At 51.7% G+C, this 19,162-nt stretch overlaps 1 protein-coding gene across 1 annotated transcript in view; it reads left to right on the forward strand.

Annotated features, from left to right (window-relative positions):
* The window catches only part of FA2H (fatty acid 2-hydroxylase), a 47,485-nt gene that overhangs the window by 11,501 nt on the left and 16,822 nt on the right, over positions 1-19,162 (forward strand). The window contains exon 2 of the mRNA XM_010990161.3: positions 13,478-13,570. Within this exon, the coding sequence (XP_010988463.3) occupies positions 13,478-13,570 (93 nt within the window). The remainder of the gene's footprint in view (positions 1-13,477; positions 13,571-19,162) is intronic.

The raw sequence follows: 19,162 nt of genomic DNA on the forward strand, positions 1-19,162 counted from the left end.
TTCCTTGCCTCTTTCCTAGCTTCTGGTGGGGCTGGCAACCCTTGCTTGTAGATACATCACTCCAGTCTCAGCCTTCATCTGCACAAGGGCATTCTTCCCTGTGTCTCTGCATCTGTGTCTCCGAATTTCCCCTCTTCTTGTGAAGACACCAGTTATACTGGGTTGAAAGCTCACCCTAATCCAGTTATGACTTGATCTTAATTTGATCTGTGCAAAGACACTATTTCCAAATAAAGTCACATTCACAGGGTTGGGCATGAATTTGGCAGGGGTGGGATGCAAATAGATATTGTTCCTCCCAATACAGAAACCATTAAACAATTTCCACCACTCAGATAACCAAGATGGAAGTTAGTGTGATAGACACTGGAGAACTGGGTTATATTTCAGAAAAATGGCTCCAGTAGCAACAGAGATTCTAATATTTAAAACTTGTGTGAAAAATTTAATGTTTCATTTGGGTGAAAAAAAATATGTGTAACTAAATTAAAGAATTAATTAGCATAAGGATATATATATAATTTTTTTTTCACATTCTTGAGCCATTCCCCAAATCTACAAAATCAGAATCTCTGGAGGCAAGACCTCAGAATCTGTACTTTTAACAAGCACTCTGTGTGCCTCAGAAGCACTGTAGTCTGTAACCCTAAGGGTAGAGGGAAAATGGAGACAGAGAAACTGGAGACACTGACAGTGGCTCAGTAGGTAGATCTCTTGGGATTAGTAAAGAGTCTGCATCCCCAGGCTCCCAGTGTGGAGCTCAGTGCAGAGGAGTTAGTTGTACGGTGGGTGTTGAACGGGCAGCCCACCCTGTCCCCCTTCAGGAAAGAGAAGGAGCTGGGGGGTCTGTAGCTCTGGGTCTGGCTCTGCGTTTCATCAGCTCTGTGGCCTCAGGTGAGTCAGTAAACCTCTCCTCACCTTAGTTTCCTTATCCCCTGCATCCCAACAAGATTTTGTGTGGCTACAGTGAGATCATGTGACACGTGTAGAATGGAACATATAGATTAAACTAAAATCAGATTATTATGAGCTTCTTCAGGCCCAGCTTCTGCTCAGAAAAGGTAGATTCCTGTTAGGTGGTAAGAGATGGATGTTTGTAGAAGCCAAGTTGCTTGCTATGTGTTCAGTCTCTCTTGGGCAAAGCCACTTACTCCCTGGAGGAGCTGGAGAGTGGTGACATTCAGTTTCTCAGAGTTACATCTTCCCCCAGCTAGGGCATGTGGGGTCTGCACCAACCTGCTGCCTTCATTCCGTCTTCACCTGGGCAGGTATAGCACTGGACCAGGGACACTTCCCCTGGTCAGGGATGGATGGTCTCCAAAGATGAGACAGGCGACGGCCCCAGTGGTCCCAGGGGCTGGCAGGGCTGTCTCCTTCTCCCCACCATTCTTTTCTCTATTCAACTGCAAAAATAGTAGATGTTTTCTCATGGCTCGACTGAGCTCAATGCTGGGGAGGAAAAGACAACTGGTCGCTGCCCTCATGAGGTGTACCTGCCACTGGAGGGAGGGAGAGAAATAGGACAATTACAGATGGTGGCAAGAGCTCTAACAGAATATATTTTAGATAGATAGGTAGAAAAATATATTTTAGGACAGGGGGCTATGACAGAGTAATAGCTGAAGTGTCTGGTGGGGGTGTCAGGGAAGTGTCTTCTCTGGGAAATTGATATTTGATGAATGAAAAGGAACTATCATAAGAAGAACTGGGTAAAAAAAAGCATTCTAGACAGAAGAATAGCAAGTGCAAAAGTCTTGGGGTATGACAGGACTTGGTGACATCAAGAAGCCAAAAGGAGGCTCTGGTGTTGCTGGAGCATGGTGGGTGAGGGGGAGCGTGGTGTGGGGTGAAGTGGGGCAGTAAGCAGTAGTCCTGCTTCCATGGGGCTCATGGGTCAGTGTAAGGGGTTTAGATTTTATTCTTAGAACAATGGACTGGAGGATTTTAAGCGAAAGACTGACAAAGTCAGTCTAGTTTGTTAGATCATTCTGATTGCCACGTGGAGGAGAGACTGAAGGGAGTCAAGAGTAGAAACGGGAAGAGAGCTAAGAGGCCATCATTGTTGTCCAGGTGGTAGAGAGTGGTGGCCTGGACTGGGTGGCCACTGGGTCAGAAAGAAGTGAAGAGAAATTGGAAATGTTTTGGAGGTAGAGCCACTAGCACTTGCTGATGGTTTAAATGCTGGGAGTCCAGGAAAGAGTGGAGGATAATGTCAAGGTTTTGACCTGAGCAATTGCGTGGTTTAACTTACGGAAATGATGAATACTGGGGTTGAGGTCCAGGTTTGGGATGGGGCAATCATAGTTCTTTGGGGCCCCATTAGGTTTAAGGAGCCCAGGAAACATCCAGACAGAGATTTCAAATAGTAGTGGAATATATGAGTCCAGAACTCTGCTCTCTAATATGGTAGCCATGAGGCACATGTGGCTATTTAATCTTAAATTAAATTAAATAAAAATTTAGTTCGTCAGTCACACTAGCTACATTTCAAGTGCTCAGTAGACATATGTGGCTAGTGGCTTCTATATGGGGTAGCACAGATATAGAACATTTCTGTCATTGCAGAAATTTCTATTGAGCAGTGTTGGTCTAGAGCTATGGCCCAGAGTCATGAGGCATTACTGTCTAGCATAGCGGCATCCTAATCTGGTGATTCTGGTCCAGGAAGCTGATGTCCCTGCATCATTCACAAATGGCTCCTTCTTACCCTCTGTGCTGGATCACAGGAGATCATGTATTCAATGATGTCCCTGACATGTGGCCTTCTCAGAGAGGCACTGACCATCCAGAAGGATAAGTTGCCCTGGGGCTGGGGCTATTCAAGAATGTCATCCCCTGGGGCTGAGCACCATTATAGTGATGACTATAAACATGGTGTTTAATGAGTGTAAAACATGAAGTATAGGCTGTAACTCCTGAGGAGACACCAGTTCTAGAGCTCCCTGTGTAAACTTGGCCAGTTTAAGAAATGTGTAGTGGATTTGGAAGTTGTCAGGTCAAAGAGAGTAGAAAAGAAGACAGGTTTAGAGCTCAACAGCCTTGTGTTTTTGAACTAACCATGTCAATCTCTCTGGACATCAACATCCTCATATATAAATGGGAGAAGATTCCATGTCTGGGCAAGGAGAAGGGAAATTGCTGAATCAGTAAAAAGAAGTCATAGGTATAAGGCAGGCTGGTTTTTGTTGTTGTTACTGTTTAGCTTACAAAACAGTTGAGTGACTTTTATTGTTTTTGGCAGTACAATCATTCTCCACCTTGTAAACAAAGGAGGACAACAATATTTTTCTTTCTCAAATTATTAGATTACAAAAGGCAAATTTAGGAATCTTTGTTTCTGGAATAGTGAAATATGAGATTATTTGTAAATCGGTGGTCTTGTCTCACCTTTTTAATAAAACCCCAGCAAAATACAGTATTTTGAGGATAATCCTTATAGACTGGAATGTTACATCTGAAATTTGTATTATTATAGAATCTGGGTCAGTGAGGAGATAGTGTATCTTCCTTGTGGATAGCACATTCTGTAAGCCTTCCTGAGGTGCCTTGAGGTCTAAGACTTGAGAGACAGTCTGGAAATGTCCCATCAAATCTACAAAAGGATAAATGTTGAGGAGCTCATTTCCTGCAGGCTGCTGATGCGCTCCTTAGAGTTGAAATTCTGGTCCTGCCCAGGCTACCACTGCAGGGAGAGGTGGGATCTGGTAAGGCAGGACTGAGGAGGTGAGCCTCAGAGAACTCCCCTGGTCCACCCTGACCAAGCCCAGGTCAAGCCCGAGGTGCCTGGCTGGAGATTTCCCCTTGGGCTGTTCCAAATCCCCGAGTTTGGCTTTCATCGGAAAATACCATGTGTCCCCTTGACTCTTGGTGACTTCTGGGAAATGGTGCCCTCATCTGAGCTTAGAGGCTGAAGAGGAAAAGATCTGCCTGGATGCAGGTGGTCCACGGCTGGATCTGGTCGAGAATCAAGTCAGTAGCCTGAAAACTTGCAGGGGCACTATGGCCAGTTCTGAGTGGGCCCCTTTTCTGATGTCTTGGAATGCCCACCTACACTGGCTTCTGTTTCTGGTAACAAGGTTGTTGCTGATGTCATCCAGGGGAGATCATTTCAGGAGCAGCAGCAATTCCAGATCCACAGCAAACCCATGTAATGGACCCTGGAGGCTGGGACTGTGTTGTCCACATTCCTACATTGCCTGAGCAGGAGGTGTTGGCCACACCTCAGGTCCAAGTTTCTTATTCCGACTCACTTTCTGTTTTCCTTCCTACCATGAATACAGGGAGAGTGGCTGGCAGAGCTCATTGCCTTGCAGGACTGTGCGTGGGCGAGAAGTGGGTGTGCTTTGGGGGTCCTGTGGCTTGTCACTTGCCAGATACGGTTTTTTGTTTTGGCTTGGTTTTTCTGCACATAAAGGGTTTATTTTAAATGTTTTACGGATAGGCCCCGTGGCCTGGCTGGGTCTGGCTTCTGATCTGGACCTTATCAGACAGCACTTTATTAGAGATGGAAGTGAGTGGGTCCTGCTGCCTTCATTTATCCCAAAGTTTCTGCTCTTGAAAACAGCCAGCTTCGAGGAGACTGCTCCTGGGATCCCAGGGGTGGGCTTAGTAACCCAGGTTTCTCCCCAAGGAAGATTCTTGGTGCAGATCTGGTCTTCTTCCTCCCTGGGCCTGCCCTTCCTACCTGCCTGGGGCCACGTGCCACCCGGCTTGCTGAGACACAACCTCCCTCTAGGCCTCCATGGGGTCGGGGCAGGTGGACGCAGGGCCTAGGGCACCATCTCATTTCAGAAAAAGGGTTTTCAGGCCAAACCCAGGCTGCGGGATAAAAGGCCATCTGTCCGTCCCTCGGTGCCCAGCCCCGGCTTTCTCGAACAACATTCCTTTATGCTGGCTTCCTCGCCTCCTGCGGCCCCCGCCCCTCAGCACACTGCCTCCTTTCACCGCCTCTGTAGTCGGCTTGTTTGTTTGCCGTGCAGAGTGCAGGCTTTCTGTTGTTCTTGTCTTTTCTCTCCCCCTCATGCGCCCGCCAAGCAAACCCTCTCCGGAGACGACGGGGTCTGGGGCACTGGAGGGGGCTGGGGGCTCACGGCAGGGGTTTGGAGCATCCAGGGGAGTCCTCCCAGGGGGGCGGAGGAGGGCGCGTGAAGAACCTCGGCGGGAGGGCCCTGGAAGGGGGTTCCTGGCTGGCTCTCCCAGCTACCGTTTGAGAGTCCTTGAATTAGTGACTCGGCCCCTCTGTGCCTCGGTTTCCCTCACGTGTGTGGACACGTCCTCGCGATAGTTGTGTTGATACCAGTGAGATGACGGGCGCATGCGCGGGTGGTAATGGCACTCGCCGTGGAGGTGGGGCTCAGCTGTCCCGGGAGCCACGTGGCTGGGTTGGGGGTGAGGATTGCCAACTAGGCCAACGTTTGCACTAAAGAGGGCTGTAGTCTCTCGGAACTCCAACCCCCCCACCCCAACCCAGAGTTCAGCCTGCCTCTCCCACATAGCACTTCCATGTGGGGAAAGCTGGGGAGTGACTTCTCAGGTCCTGAAGAGGGGAACAAGGCCACCCAAGGCTGCTAGACAGGGAGAGTGGGCTGAGGAGGAGGCACTCGGATGCCCTCCCAGGCCAGAGCTGTGTGGGCTGCCACTGGGGGCCTGGCAGGAAGGCTGTGTTGATTCCAAGACCCTGATTTCTGCTGCCTCCTCAGTGTAAGATGAGAGAAAGATCTTGCCTCTGCACCTCCTCGGGTGCCTCCACGGTTTGCTCTCTTTCCTGGCTGAATTCCTTCTCCTTCTGTGGCCCCGATGTGAACCTAGGGGAAACTGGTTCAGGCCTGGATTCGTTTGCTAGGGCTGCCTTAACAAAGTTCCATAAACAGGGAGGCTTAGGCAACAGAATCTTTTGGGTCACAGTCTGGAGGTCAGAAGTTTGAGATCAAGGTGTGGCCGGCTTGGATCCTGCTGAGGGCTGTGAGGCAGAAACTGTTCCAGGCCTCTCCCTGGCTTCCGGTGGCTGGTTGGCATTCTTTGGTGGTTTTTGGCTTATAGATGCTTCATCCTGATCACTGCCTTCATCTTAACATGGTGTTCTGCTGTGTGTGTCTGTCTTCAAATCTCACCATTTTATAGGGACACCAGTCATCTTGGATTAGGCCCCACCCTAGTCACTTCATCTTCACTAATTACATCTTCAATGATCTTATTTCCAAATAAGGTCACATTCTGGGGTACTAGGGGCTAGGACTTCAACATAGGAGTTTGGGGGCAGAGTGGGCATGATTCAACCCTCAGCCGGCCTCTACCCTGGGCATGGAGACCCCTGAGGGAACATCTTTGGAGCATGGCTAGGTCTCCACTGTGATTCCTTCACCCTCATGGATTTGTCTCCTTTCCAAACACTACAAGGAGGAAGAGAGCCAGTGAAAATCAGCATGCACCACCCAGTTCTGCCTCCTGACCCTCTGCTTCCTCTTAAAGCCAGTCCTCTTGGAACTGGAGGGAGGAAGAGGCTTGGGTTGCCCTTCACTGAGCCTTGCTGGGGCTCTGGTCTCCCTGGTGCCAGCCTTTCACCAACCCCCTCGGGGCCTTAGTACAGCTGACCCCGCAGTCCTCCCCATTGTGAATGCTCCCTTGGGGTTCCCTGTTGTAGGAATTAAAGGGGAAAACAAAGCCCTTGCTCTGGCCTGCCATGTCTGGCCTTCTCTGAGGCTGTCCTGGGGGCTAGAGGACTGGAGCTCACCCAGGGATTTCCAACTGGCAGACCAAGGGCTGTGTTTGTATTCAGACAGATTGGTTTGGCCCACATGGTTTTAAATGCAAGTCAAAATTTAAAATCTAGAGATTTCACAGAGACATCTAGTTTTCCAGTTTTTCTTAGAAATCAGAAGTTCTTACAACACTGGGCCCCATCCTCACTTGACCTGGACTTAAGTCAAGGCTGCCTCCTTTTAACAGGGCCTAAGCCCTCCCATTGACTGCCATCTGCTCTATTCCCTAAGGCCACACCAGTATCAAGACCATGTGACACTGACCATCGATCACTGCATGTGTTGCTTTTTTTTTTTTTCACTGTACCACCATCTCTAGCAAAAGGGTACCTCAAGGTTTTGTTTATTGATGCCTCATGTTTTAAGGAAGATGAGAGTCAGCATTTTTCCTTGTAGAAGTGAAGAATAGTCCTACGTGTTTTGTCTGCAAACACAATGGGTTTGTAATATGAATCATATCCTGCCTGCTTCAGTCCCTGATAGCACCTGCCCAGCCTCTGAGGACAGAGCAGGAACTCAGGGTGCCTCTGCCAGAGAAGAATGACTTCTTGTTCCAAGAGGAAGATCCTCAGGTCACAAAGCAAGTTAATAAGGGAGCCTAGTCTAGAACTGTGTCTCTTCCTTTAGAGCTGACAGGTCTAGAATCAATGGCTAACCCTGGATTCTTCCCCCTGAGGGCTGCCCCCCTGAGAGACAGGTGTTTGGGGGGCCTGGCTGGAACCTCAGGGAGCTGGCAGGGGGCAACTCCCAAGTCCTCTGTGAGTTTGGGTCCGAGGGTGCTGAGCTCAGTGTGAGAGAGGCAGGTGGAGGAAGGGCCCAGGAGAAGGGGTGGTGCTATCAGGAGGGCCGTCTCCATGAGGGAAGAGCTGTGGATTGGGCTGACCTGAAAGCAAATCATGTCTCATGACCAGCCAGGAACTGGCACTGTGTTGGGAGAAAATAGGGTGGCACTGCCCTCTCACTGGCTTCTTTCCCTGCAGCCTAGGACTGGGGCTAAGAGGATCTATGGAGATCCAAATGCCCTCCTCACTCCCTCTGCCATATTACCCACCATGTCCAGTGGTTCCCAGCTCAGGGTGGACAGTGCCTGCCACCCGGTCCCCTCGGTAGAGCATCTTGTCCTTCTCCCCACCCCAAGTGGACACGGGCGTCGAAAGGCACCGGGCCACTCTCTTCCTGCCTACCCTGCATTCACTTTGGGGGCCTCTCCAGGCCTGGGCTCCCAGAGCCTAAACAGGCCACTGTCTCCTCATTAACACATCACTCAGCTCGCCGTGGAGCACTGAACCTGTGCCAGCTGTTGCGGACCAGCAGGGAGCAAGGCGGCAGGGTCTCTACCCTTAAGGAGCTTGCACTGCACACTAGCTTGGGAGCCTATCACTGGGAAATGCATGAAGAAAGCAAGATGCTTCAGCCTGAGCTACTTTGCTAGATTCAGCAGCTCCTCCCAAATAGCCTCGGGCTGAACTGTAAAAGTGCTCCTGACCAGGCCTCCTGCCCACCTTCCCAGGGTGAAGAGGTCAGGAGGGGCAGGAGGAAGGGTGGGTTACCCCTGGACAGTCTTGTGTCCCTTGGGTAGACCTCCTAAGAAAGCTATCCTCTGACACAGGTGGGTTGAACACCCCTTATCAAGCCACATCCACCATCACTAGGGCTGATCATCCTTGTGAAAACCACTGTGAGTCTGAGTCCAGAATTACTCACTTCCCTTCCCCAGACACTGCAGCTTATGCAACCTGCAGGCAGGACCCAGAACAATTTTCAAATTCTGGGAAACAGCATGCGCATTCTTCACTTTCTGGTGCTTTTTGGTTCTGAAAACTCCCTTTGGCTTGCTTCCAGAATCAGGAGAGTCTTTTAAATAATGCATTGTGGAAGTTTCCAAGAAGCTTTTTTTTAAAAGTCTTTTAAAGTTTGAGTTGTACCCTAGTCCCTAGGAATGACCTTTACACACCTCTGATTCATGATTGCTGTTTGCCTGTGGAATTCAAGGGTGAGCCTGGCTCAACTATAAAATAAACACTAGGGCCTGGAAGTCTGGAAAACCTGGCCCAGATCGGTGTGTGTGGTACAGCGGCTCCCAGCAGGGCTCAGTTCCTGCAACACCTGGTTCAAATGGAAGCAGCCCCCAAGTGGGAATGGGAGACCTTCTACAGAAGGGGCTTTGTCTTGTCTGTGTGTGGAGAAGGTTTTTAGACCTTTGGAAAGCTCACAACTCGACTAGAGGAAAAAGAGTCAATGAAAGACGTACTTCCTTGTACCAGAGGGTATTTCTGCTGCTGGTGGCGCCCCTGTGTTGCTTGTTGTGGTTTTCCCTGAAATCTCTTATGTTGGAGGTGTGTACTATCGTGTGATGATTAATAAACCTGGGCTTCTGCCAGGGATGGGTGTGGTTCCGATGAGGCTACCCAGAAAGCGCCTTGCTTTTAGGGTTAGTCTAGGATTTATTTGCCAAAAGCATATCACATACGACATTACTGCCTGGTGGCTCCAGGACCCTCAGGTTGTGATTACCCAGGGTGACAGAAAGAGGCAGGAGGACAGGAGGAAACCATGCCTACTCCTGTCCCTCCCGCCTCTTTTTTCCTCCTCCTCCATGGCAGTGCGACCCATGCCAGCCCTCAGACAGGTGCCAGTGCAAGATTCAAGGAAGCATCTTGGGAGAATCCCTGCCTGCCCCGGGCTGGGGCTACAGGCTGGTGGGCCGTGCGGTGGGCAGAAGCCTCTCCCCTTCCTCCAGGCTCCTAGGAGAGGGGCACAGAGCCATGGGGATCTTCCACGTCCCTCATTTCACTCAGAATATTTCCAGCTGAACAACAACTGAAAAAAAAAATCCTTAGAAGTTCTGTTTTCATTTTCAGCCAACATCTCTCTGTGAAACTGGACTTTTAGTAATTTGTTAAGAAACCCTTAGAAATGGAAGAGAGAGAACATTTGATCTACTTCCTATCACACGTAGATTCAAGCCCCACACCAACCACCATGAACCAAGGCAACAAGGGTGTACAATTGATGCACTCAAAGTAGCATTTTAGGTTGTAATTTTTCTGCTTTAATAAGTATTTTTAAATGGAATCTTTTTTTTTTTTTAATGTCAATGTAAAGTAGCCAAATGCCCTTCCTTGGGAAGAACTGCCTTTTATTCTAAAAGTATGTGTTTCCTACCTCTTTGGTGTTGAAATTTTCTTTCATTTATGAAATGCTGCTGATGGTAATTTAAAAAATTTGGGGGCAAAATATGATGCTGGTAGTTTGTTATCAGTCTAATGTACTCTTAGTTCTGCTCATACCTATCCTGTGGACTCGGCCAAAGAGCATGGAGAATATATGGCCCAGATTGTTGGAATTTTGACCCTTGTATCTAGTTACTGTCCCACTCAGCCCAGGGTGGCATTCTAAGATGGTATGTTCAGTGTCCTGGGCCACCTCTCTCTTCTAAGCAGATGTGCTCACCCTATTTGGTTTTCATTTCCAAGGAGCATGAGCACACAGAGTTTCAGCTCCACCCTCCCTGCCCCCACGAGCAGAGAAGCCCACCTCATGGCAGGAGCCTCGGGGATCCTGGCTGCATTGCAAAGACCCAACAATGAAAGATGGTCCACTCAAGAAATATGAGTGGAGCAGCTAACCCAGAGTCCATCCTGGGTACCCCAAAGAGACGAAACAGTAGTTTCCTGCACTGTTGGGATCTGTAACACCATTGGACAAAATTATGGCCCAAACATGCAAAAACCCAACAAGAGGCAGGAAATTATAAATACCAACTGAGGCAGTGGGACACAGGGAAAATGTGATTTTTTTTTTTTAAGTCGGAAAATGAAAAGACCATTCCTGGCTAGAATGGGTAGGGAAGAAGTGCATGGTGGTCTAGAGAATATTCCGGAGCCCAGCTGCTGGCTCCACCCCTTGTTAGCTGTGGGGCTGCTTCATGCCTGGGTCTCCACATCTGGCAAGTGGGAAGAACAGTCATGCCTCCTTCATACAGTTGTTATGAAGAGGAAAAGGCTGGGCACATAGTAAGCATTTATTAACCACTGTCATCATCCTAGGATAGCATTTGAGAAGAAAAATGCAAGGCATATTTAAGAAATGGCAAGTTATCCCTACTGGCTGGAGAGAAGAGTTAGGGTTAATTCAAGGGCACACAGGAGAAGAGTTTGGAAATACAGGGGAAAGACATAACCACAGGAAGTTAAGGATAAGCCCATCTGCAGAGGGTGACAATACGTTCACTTTTAGGATTGTGGTGTCAGAAGGTCAGGTTTGATGTGGGCAGTGGAAACATTGTCCTGGTGCAAAGAGCTGGGCCAGTGTTAAGAGTTGGAAAGTCTTCCAAGTTGATGTGTGTTTGGCACATTGCAGATGTTCAGATGTGTATGTCAGTGGATGAGTGGATGACAGCAGTGGGTGTGGATGAGATCCTTATAGGAGAGAAGAATTGAGGGAAGAGGAGGGAGACTGTAGTGATGCTTCACTGAGACCACCCCTGAGAGGAGGCTGATATAAAGCCAGGGCTTCTTGTCCCTACAGACTCCCCTAATGATCCCACTTCTTAGGGTTTCTCCGTTTTCCACTGCCTTCCGGCCTTCCATTCACCAACACTCCGGGTGTCCCAGTCTTCATCACAGTGAACAAACGGGTCTTCAGGTCTAAATCACCTCCTGGGCAACACCAGCTTTCCACACCATGCTGGCAGCAGTACTCCATGAAAAGGCTTCAGGTAGTCAAAAGCTAAATGAATGCCACATAAGGTGGCAGCCAAAGCGCCAATGGAGCTTAGTGCCCGTGACCTGAAATATGATGTTCCATGGGGGGCAGGCAGGAGCCCTGCTGGATTCTGCCCTGGTCCCATCACACCCACCTTAGAAGGGGAGCAGGGACCAACCATTATGCTTAGAGAGCCTGAGCCTGTTGTGTCCTAAGAGGGTCTTGGGGAAAAGTAGATGCCGGGGGTTGGGAGGTACGGTCTGTCCTTATGTATGTATAAGCTGCCAGGAGAAAAAGAAAGAGCCCGCCTAGTCCTAGAGGAGAAGAGCCAGGAGTGGTCCCTGGACACTGAGCAGAAGAGAGACTTTCCCAAGGTCTCGAGCTCTCAGAAAACAGCCCAGCCTTGAGTGAGCAGAAGCACGAGCTGGGTAGTTGAGTGCTCTACGCCCAGTGCTGAGAAGCAATGACCCTTTCTTCTGCATCCAGTGTTTGTGTAGGTGGATGTGCCCAGAACAGATCTCTGTCTATTACTCGGCATGTCTGAAAAGTGTAACACAGACAGAAACATCACATGATAGTACGAGTGCTAACCCTTTCCCTGCTTGGGATGGGTGGACCCCAAGACAAGCCTTTCATTTTGTAGAGACAACAGATGGAGTTGCAGTGAGTGAGTGGGTGTGGGGGTGCAGAGAAAGATTAAATCACCCTGCTTCAGAAAGGACTTAGGGTGACCAGGAGAAAAGGACTGTCCAGGTGGGAGGGAGAATGAAAGTTGGGTAATTGGAGCCACTCTGGGGTATTTTGAAGGTAGAACGGAATTAGAAGGGGCAAGATTATTATATGACGTTTATGTTGGATACTTAGGGAGTTTCATTGTATGAACCTTATAAAATCCACTCTTATGTGTCCTCAAGAGATCATCAAGGTGCCTTTTAAAAGAATTCAGGTATCAGCTTGCCGGCACAGACCAAATATACTGAGATACCCAGACCAAGACAAAACCATGAAAGTCCACTTTTACTTGGGTTACATACATATGGGTTTCCCCAGAAAGCACCAGTGTCACTGTCACCATCAGGTTCTCTTGGTTTGTCTGGAAGCAAAAATATAAGAATTGTGACAAGAGAAACCCTAACTGGCTGCTCAGTCTCCTCAGGTTCTTGCCAGTATCCTGCCCAGTGCTGAGGGCCCCTCCTCCAGGGCCACCAGCACCACGGCTTTCTTTAGTCACAGGGACTCAGAGGACAGACCCCCCCATTGGTAAGTTCTCTCCCCACCCTTCCTGGAGGGAAGTATGCCTTTTGCCTACGTGCCCCTGCCCTCTCCGGCCTCACCCCGCGCGACGTCGGGACCAGCAGGGGCCGTGTGATTTCCCCAGTACATTTCATTTCCTTCTGCCTTTGCCTCTTTTCTACTCCTATTTGACCTTGAGCCCGTTTCTGCTCTCCTCTGCCGGTCCTGCCCCACGTGGGGCTGCTGACCCACACTGGGGAGTTCCTGGAGGGATGACCCCTCACGCTCTGCTGCCTTTCTTTTTTATGGGCACGTGCACCCAGCTTCCCCAGCCTGTGGCCCACGAGCTCTGTAGAACTACCAGGGAGGGTGGTGGCTGATGTAGTCATCGGGTGTGGTGGGGTAAGCCCGCCAGGTGCCCTGGGTGCCACCCCGTGATTCTCTTTGTCTGACACCTGCCAGGGCACAGAGGGCTCTCCTGGCCCACAGCATTCCCACTAACTGCTCTCATTTCCCTGCGGTCTCTCTACCAGCTTCTGTGTTCCCCCAGATCTTTCTGCCCCTTGTCTTTACAGATAATTATTTTTTTAGAGGAGAAGAAAAGTGCAGAGAGCAAGACTATCCACACCAGCATCTCTCTGTTTTCAGGTGCCCTGGATTTCCGCCCATCCTGCCCCACCATAGGGCTCCCATCACTCCTGGCTGCCTCATTGTGTGGCGACTCGGGGCTCCCTTCCCTCACCCACTGTAGGTAACCCCCTCATGTTTTCTCTCTCCAGGGTTCCATGGAGAATGGGGCTTCGGACTCTGCAAACACTCAGAAGACAGACCCCGCGATGGGGCCGAAGCTCAAAGTGGTGGACTGGGACAAGGTAGCTAGCACAGGACTGAGTGGATGATGGTCAGGTGTTCTAGGGGCCGAGGAGTGGGTGTGTGGAGCCAAAGGCTGTGGTTATTTGTGATGTTTGCCCAGGGAAAATGAGGACCAGAAACAGGTGCCCACAGCTCACCAGCATGAGCTGAGGCAGCAAACCTGGGCCAGGCTTGTAGAGTCCAGGAAAATAACGCACGAGACCTGTGCAGAGCCAGACTCCAAGCACCCCAGAGGAAGGTCTCCTGCAAGGACCCTTGATGCTGAGAAGGTTACAATGACAGGGTCAGGAGGTCCAGGCTTGCCAGCTTGACCAGTGCACAAGGCAGAGCCACCCCAGGTACTAGGGACCACTTGCAGGAGTCACCGGGGTGGAGCCTGCTGAGGCTGGCGGGGACAGGGCTGGAGCCATCTGCAGAGCCCGATGACAAACCTGTCTGGCTCAGAGGCCATGTCTTGCTGTGACTAGGCAGATCCCACTAGGATTAGGGGAGTCCTGGAGGAACTGGGTGGTCATAGGTGGAAGTGGAGCTGACGGGGGTGGGGGTGAGGGGGTGGGGCAGCATTGCCTGGAGGCCCTGGAGCGAAGCAGACCTGGGTGTCATTTCCCTCCAGCCTGAGTCATGGACTGTCCTAATGTCCTGTTGCTATTTCCTCCTGGAAGAGACACAAGTGTGCACATACATAAATGTCCCCTACCTGTGCTGGACACTGGGAACAAGAGAACAACAGGACAGTCCCCTGCTCCCAGGGAGCTTACAACCTGGTGGGGAGGATAGACCTTCCCCTAAACAGTTATTGCAACATGGGGAGATGTGAGAAGCACGCCCAAGGACCACAAATAGCCAGAGGTGGCCCCCGGATTATTTGCTGAGCCCCTTCGGCCAGGACTCCTGAGGCCCTGACCCCAGGAACTCAGAGATGGCATCTGTCATGTGGAAATCGCCACTGCCTCTGGGAATGCCCATCAGCCCAGGGCAGAGACACCTTTGGGTGCTCTACTAGAGAGGCCAGGACAAGCTGTTCTGTGCCCCATCCCCTTCAGGGAGGCCTTTGACAGAAAGGGAAATTGAAGGCCATTGAGGGGAAAGGCTTGCCTGGGCCACGCAGTATGTCCCCAGAGGCCCACCGGACCTGGTGTCTTGACCTTGATGCTGGACTTGTCCACAGTTGCTGATTGCCCAGACCAGGTAGAGGTTGAGGATCTTAGTGCAAATGACCACTTACTCTGGAAGCTTTGGGGACTTGGGCATGTTCTCACGTGGGCAGGATGGAGAGGGAGACACCTGCCTTGAATGGGACAAGGACCTTGGAAGCTGGTGGAGTCAGGACCTTGGCTTGAAAAAGGAGGAGCTGTGATGGGAGACGAGGTGGGTGAGGGGGTGAGGGCAGGACGAGAGAGTGAGCTGCAGTGACCTGCATCCACCAGGCTCTGCAGCCAGTGGATGGCACTGGATGGAACCATAAAGAGGAGTCCTTGGGGCCAATATCTGTGGGCTTGGCTGAGGGGTTGAAGGTTGGAAAGAAAATACTCTGAAGAGAGCTGACTAGGGCTGGGGTGGGTGGCAAGAAAAAAATGTCCTGGAAGGGAGAGGCTGTCATCTAAGGGGCTGGGGACCTGCAGATCCAGGATCGCCAGCCCTGCTCTGGGTAAGGGTCCTCTCAGTCTCCCTGGGCTGCAGGTTCATAGCTGACCCCAGCCCTGTTACTGCATGAGGCAGGGGGATCAAGTTCCCCTCCCAGGCCTGTTCTGCCCTCCCCTGTGCCCCAACCCAAGGGGAAGAGGGCCCACGTCACTCCCTCCCCACCAGCATAGCCAGCTCCCACCTGACTTTCATCCTCTTTCAAACGCATTTTCTCTCTCCTTAGTCTCCCTCTTCTTGTGTCCCTGGGCTGAGAGGGGGAGCAAGGGCTGGCCCAAGAAAGGGTGTGGCACCCCACTGGCGGCCATGGTTGGTGGGGGAAGGGTCAGCTTCATGCCTCCCCCAGGCCCTGGGAAAACTCAGCAGGAGGAGCTGGGCCTCCCAGGGAGAGGGAACAGTGCTTTCCTTGCTTTTTGCTTTTCTTTTTTCTTCATCTACCACGTGGTCAATCCCAGCCCCTTCAAGGGAATGGAGAGGCTGAGAGAGCCTCCATCTGTTTCTGACCCAGGCCAGGGTCTGGACCTTGAGGAGTGTGGAGAGAGGCCAAGAGAACAGCAGCTTTGTCTTAGCCGGTGGTCCCCAGGCCTGGAGTGGTCCCCAGGCCTGGAGTGGTCCCCAGGCCTGGGGTAGACTTGCCAGAGTTAACCCTCTGTGTTCTGCACTCAAGGGGAGCCCCTCTAGGTGCTGCTAAGAAAAGGAGTCTTGGCTCCCAGGACCCAGGCTCCCTGGCCCTACTAGCTGGGGGACAGAGTCAGCTGTGCTGGAAAGAGTGAGGAACTGGGATGGGTGCTGGGGCTGAGGGTGGAAGGTTCTGAAAAGACAGCAGAAAAGGCCAGGAGGCAACCCTAGGGTGTCTCACCCTGATTAGAGGTGCAGTGTCGCCTGACTTTTAGATTCTGCATGGGATTTTACTGGAACCATCTCTAAATCATTCCTCTGATCACCCTTTGGACAGGAGCCAAGCTCCCTTGTGGGACAGAAAACCAGGTTGTAGCTCCTCACCCCACACTATGCCCTACACCATGTCTCTCCCTGTGTCCTGGAACTCAGCTAGCGGGGAGCTTGTCCCACTAGGGGTGGCCGGAGCTGCCCACTGTCCCATTTGTCCCACTGCCTCTTTCACTGCTTCACCATGTCCTTTTCAGAGCCCTCCCTTGGCAGGGCTTCCTACCTGGGGGGCCAGCCTCCTGGGAACCAAGTTGAACTGGTATTATTTTGGGGGTTTGCAGAATTCCCTGCCCAGATCCCCTTGGACAGCAGAGTTGGCACTGAATTAACTCTTCTTTCATTGAACTCTTGCCATGTACCAGACACTGCAGGCTAAGTACTTCAGTGATATTAGCTATGATCTGATTTTATCTTTCCAACAACACAAGGTGATAAGAATCTTAATGATCCTGATTTAACTAAGAAAGAAGAGCTTCAGTCTCCTGCCCAAGGCCCAGGCCACTCTGAAGGTTGGCTTAGGGGTCACTGCTGAGTCCCCCTCCCCTGCCCTGTCCCCTCCATGTGTCCTAGAACCCTTCCACCCTGACAGCTGAGGCCAAAGAGTAAGACCCTGAGGCCTGTGACAGAGACGGGGTTGTAGAAGGCAGAAGGGAGGAGGCTGAGCAGGTACTCAGGGAGGTGGCTTCAAAGCCACATCCTCTCCCCATCCTGCCTCAGGCTAAACCAGCCTCCAGGCTAAGCCAGACTCTGGCAGAACTACTTTCTTCAGTTCCTGGACGACACCTTTAAGAGACAGAGTCAGACAGCCAGATGTGTCACAAGCAAAATGCAGCTCTCCAACCTCCTTGGCCCTACACACACACACACACACACACACACACACACACACACATACATACATGCAGACACACATAGACACATGCACATATACACGCACACATATGCATAAACACACACATACATACACACATGTACACACACACACAACATGCACACACATACACACCCCCATTGTGTCATGGACTACTCTAAGGGTCCCCAGGGCCATGGGTACTGACTTTCTTCCCAGGACTCTGCCCCCCCATCCAGTCACATTGGACCCCTTAGGCCTCCTTTTCCCCTTGGCCTGCCCAGGATGAGGGGTCTGGAGGGTCTGGCTGACAGGAATCCACAGACGCCTCCCCAAGGCTGTCCTCACTGGCCTGGAGCCTTCTCAGTCTCCTTCCTGCTCATCCACTTGCCCAGAACTCCTGGCCTCTCTTCTGAAGATCTCAGCAGTGCTAAAAAAAAATACCCCGCTAAAAAAAAATACCCTCTGGGAGACACCAGGCAGGTGGCTGGGCCATGCCCTCTTCATCCCTGCAAGGGCAGTGGGCAGGGCAGGCTCGGGGACAGGAGATGCTGGCCAGCGGTTGACCACATGTGACCGTTCCAGTCCATTTCTCCATCAATGAGATGGGGAAAATTATTCTTGTCCCGTATTGTGTGGGGTTGTGGGGAGGATCTGGCAGGACTTATGGATCAGAAGAGATGCTGCCAGTGAAAGACTACCAGCCTTAGGCTGGGCCTGGGGTAGGACTGAAGTCAGCAGGCTTTCTGCACGGCGTGCCTGCTTCCTCTCTCCCTGGGCCTCAGCCCCTTCGCCCCTTCCTCCCTGTCCACTCTCATCTCCCTTGATCCTCCCAGCTGGGAGCCTGAGGCCACCTCCTCCAGGTGTGGGGAGGGTCATAGGGCACAGGCAGAGGAGGCAGATGGTCCAGAACTTCCCCTGTGGACTTGAGCTTATCCAGCTGGGAGCTCCCAGTTAGCTGCACAGGATGGGCCTGCAGCTACCCTTGGAAAGCCACCTAGAGTCCCCGTGGGCCACTGCACCAGATACCCCTGCTGGGTCCCTCACAGCTTCTTGCTAGAGAATTCATTGTCTTGGGGGTCCCGAGCCAGCTGATAGCAAGCCTCCTGGCCTGGTGGTTGGGACCATGGGCTCCAGAGCTAAGCGCGAGGATGCAGCCTGTACAACTGAGCATCTAACCCCACCCAGTCTCCTCGTCCGTCAAATGAGCTCATCAAAGGCCCTGGCTCTCAAAATTCCGGCTTCCAAAAATAATGGACCTGGAAGACTGAGCCCAGGGACCTGGGACAAGGACGCAGAAGCAGTGGCTGGAATTCTTGTGCTCCCTCCCCTCCCCACTTGTCCCTGCCGGTTGGAAGCCCATCCCCCTGTCTCCCTGGCCCAGAAAGCTGCCCTGGAGCTGTTAGCTCTGGGGTTTGCATGCACATTTCTTTAAACAATTGCCTCAGCTCATAGCTGTGGTGGTGGGAGGAGCTGCTCATGTGGACCAGCTGTCCTACCTCCCCACGTTTGACCCTTGCCCCTTGTCTAGGGACAAGCAGATTCCCACTCCTGAGCTGGGGCTGCCACTCTTCAGAGTTCTCTGCCACCTGGCCCCTGTGCTGCCCAGAAGGAGGGGCCCCTGAGGGGTGGGTAGGGAAAGAGAGGAAGCCCTCCCGACCCTGGCAGCACCCTTCCACCCACAATTTGGGCAGCAGGCTGCCCCCCCCCCCCCCCCCCCCCGCTGGCCCTGCTGCAGCTGCATTCCTGGCATAGCCTGGAAGACTCCCTCCTCCTGCTCCCTCCCATTGGGGCAGGTCCCATCCCTGCCCAGCTGGCAGGGAGAGGGGAGGGGATACGAGGTGCTTTGGCTCAACTCATCCTCTCATCCTGACTTGCAGGTACTTCCTGGGGCCTGGTCTGTTGCTCTGGGTCTTTGAGTTCACCCAACCCCCTGCCCACCCCCACCCCACCCCCTGGCCCCCAACAATCCCACTCCAGAGCAGATTCTGGGCGCATCCTCTCCCTCATCCATGCAGTCTGGCTTTAGCTGTGTGACCCTGAGTGAATCACTCACCCTCTCTGAGTATCAGGCTTTACAGCTGTAAAAGGATGATTTGCTATTGTGAGGGTAGCAACACCTGGAGATGTGATCAGTGGCTTGTTGTTTTTT

The sequence above is a fragment of the Camelus dromedarius genome, chromosome 9, assembly GCF_036321535.1.
Source record: "Camelus dromedarius isolate mCamDro1 chromosome 9, mCamDro1.pat, whole genome shotgun sequence".
Classification (NCBI taxonomy): domain Eukaryota; kingdom Metazoa; phylum Chordata; class Mammalia; order Artiodactyla; family Camelidae; genus Camelus; species Camelus dromedarius.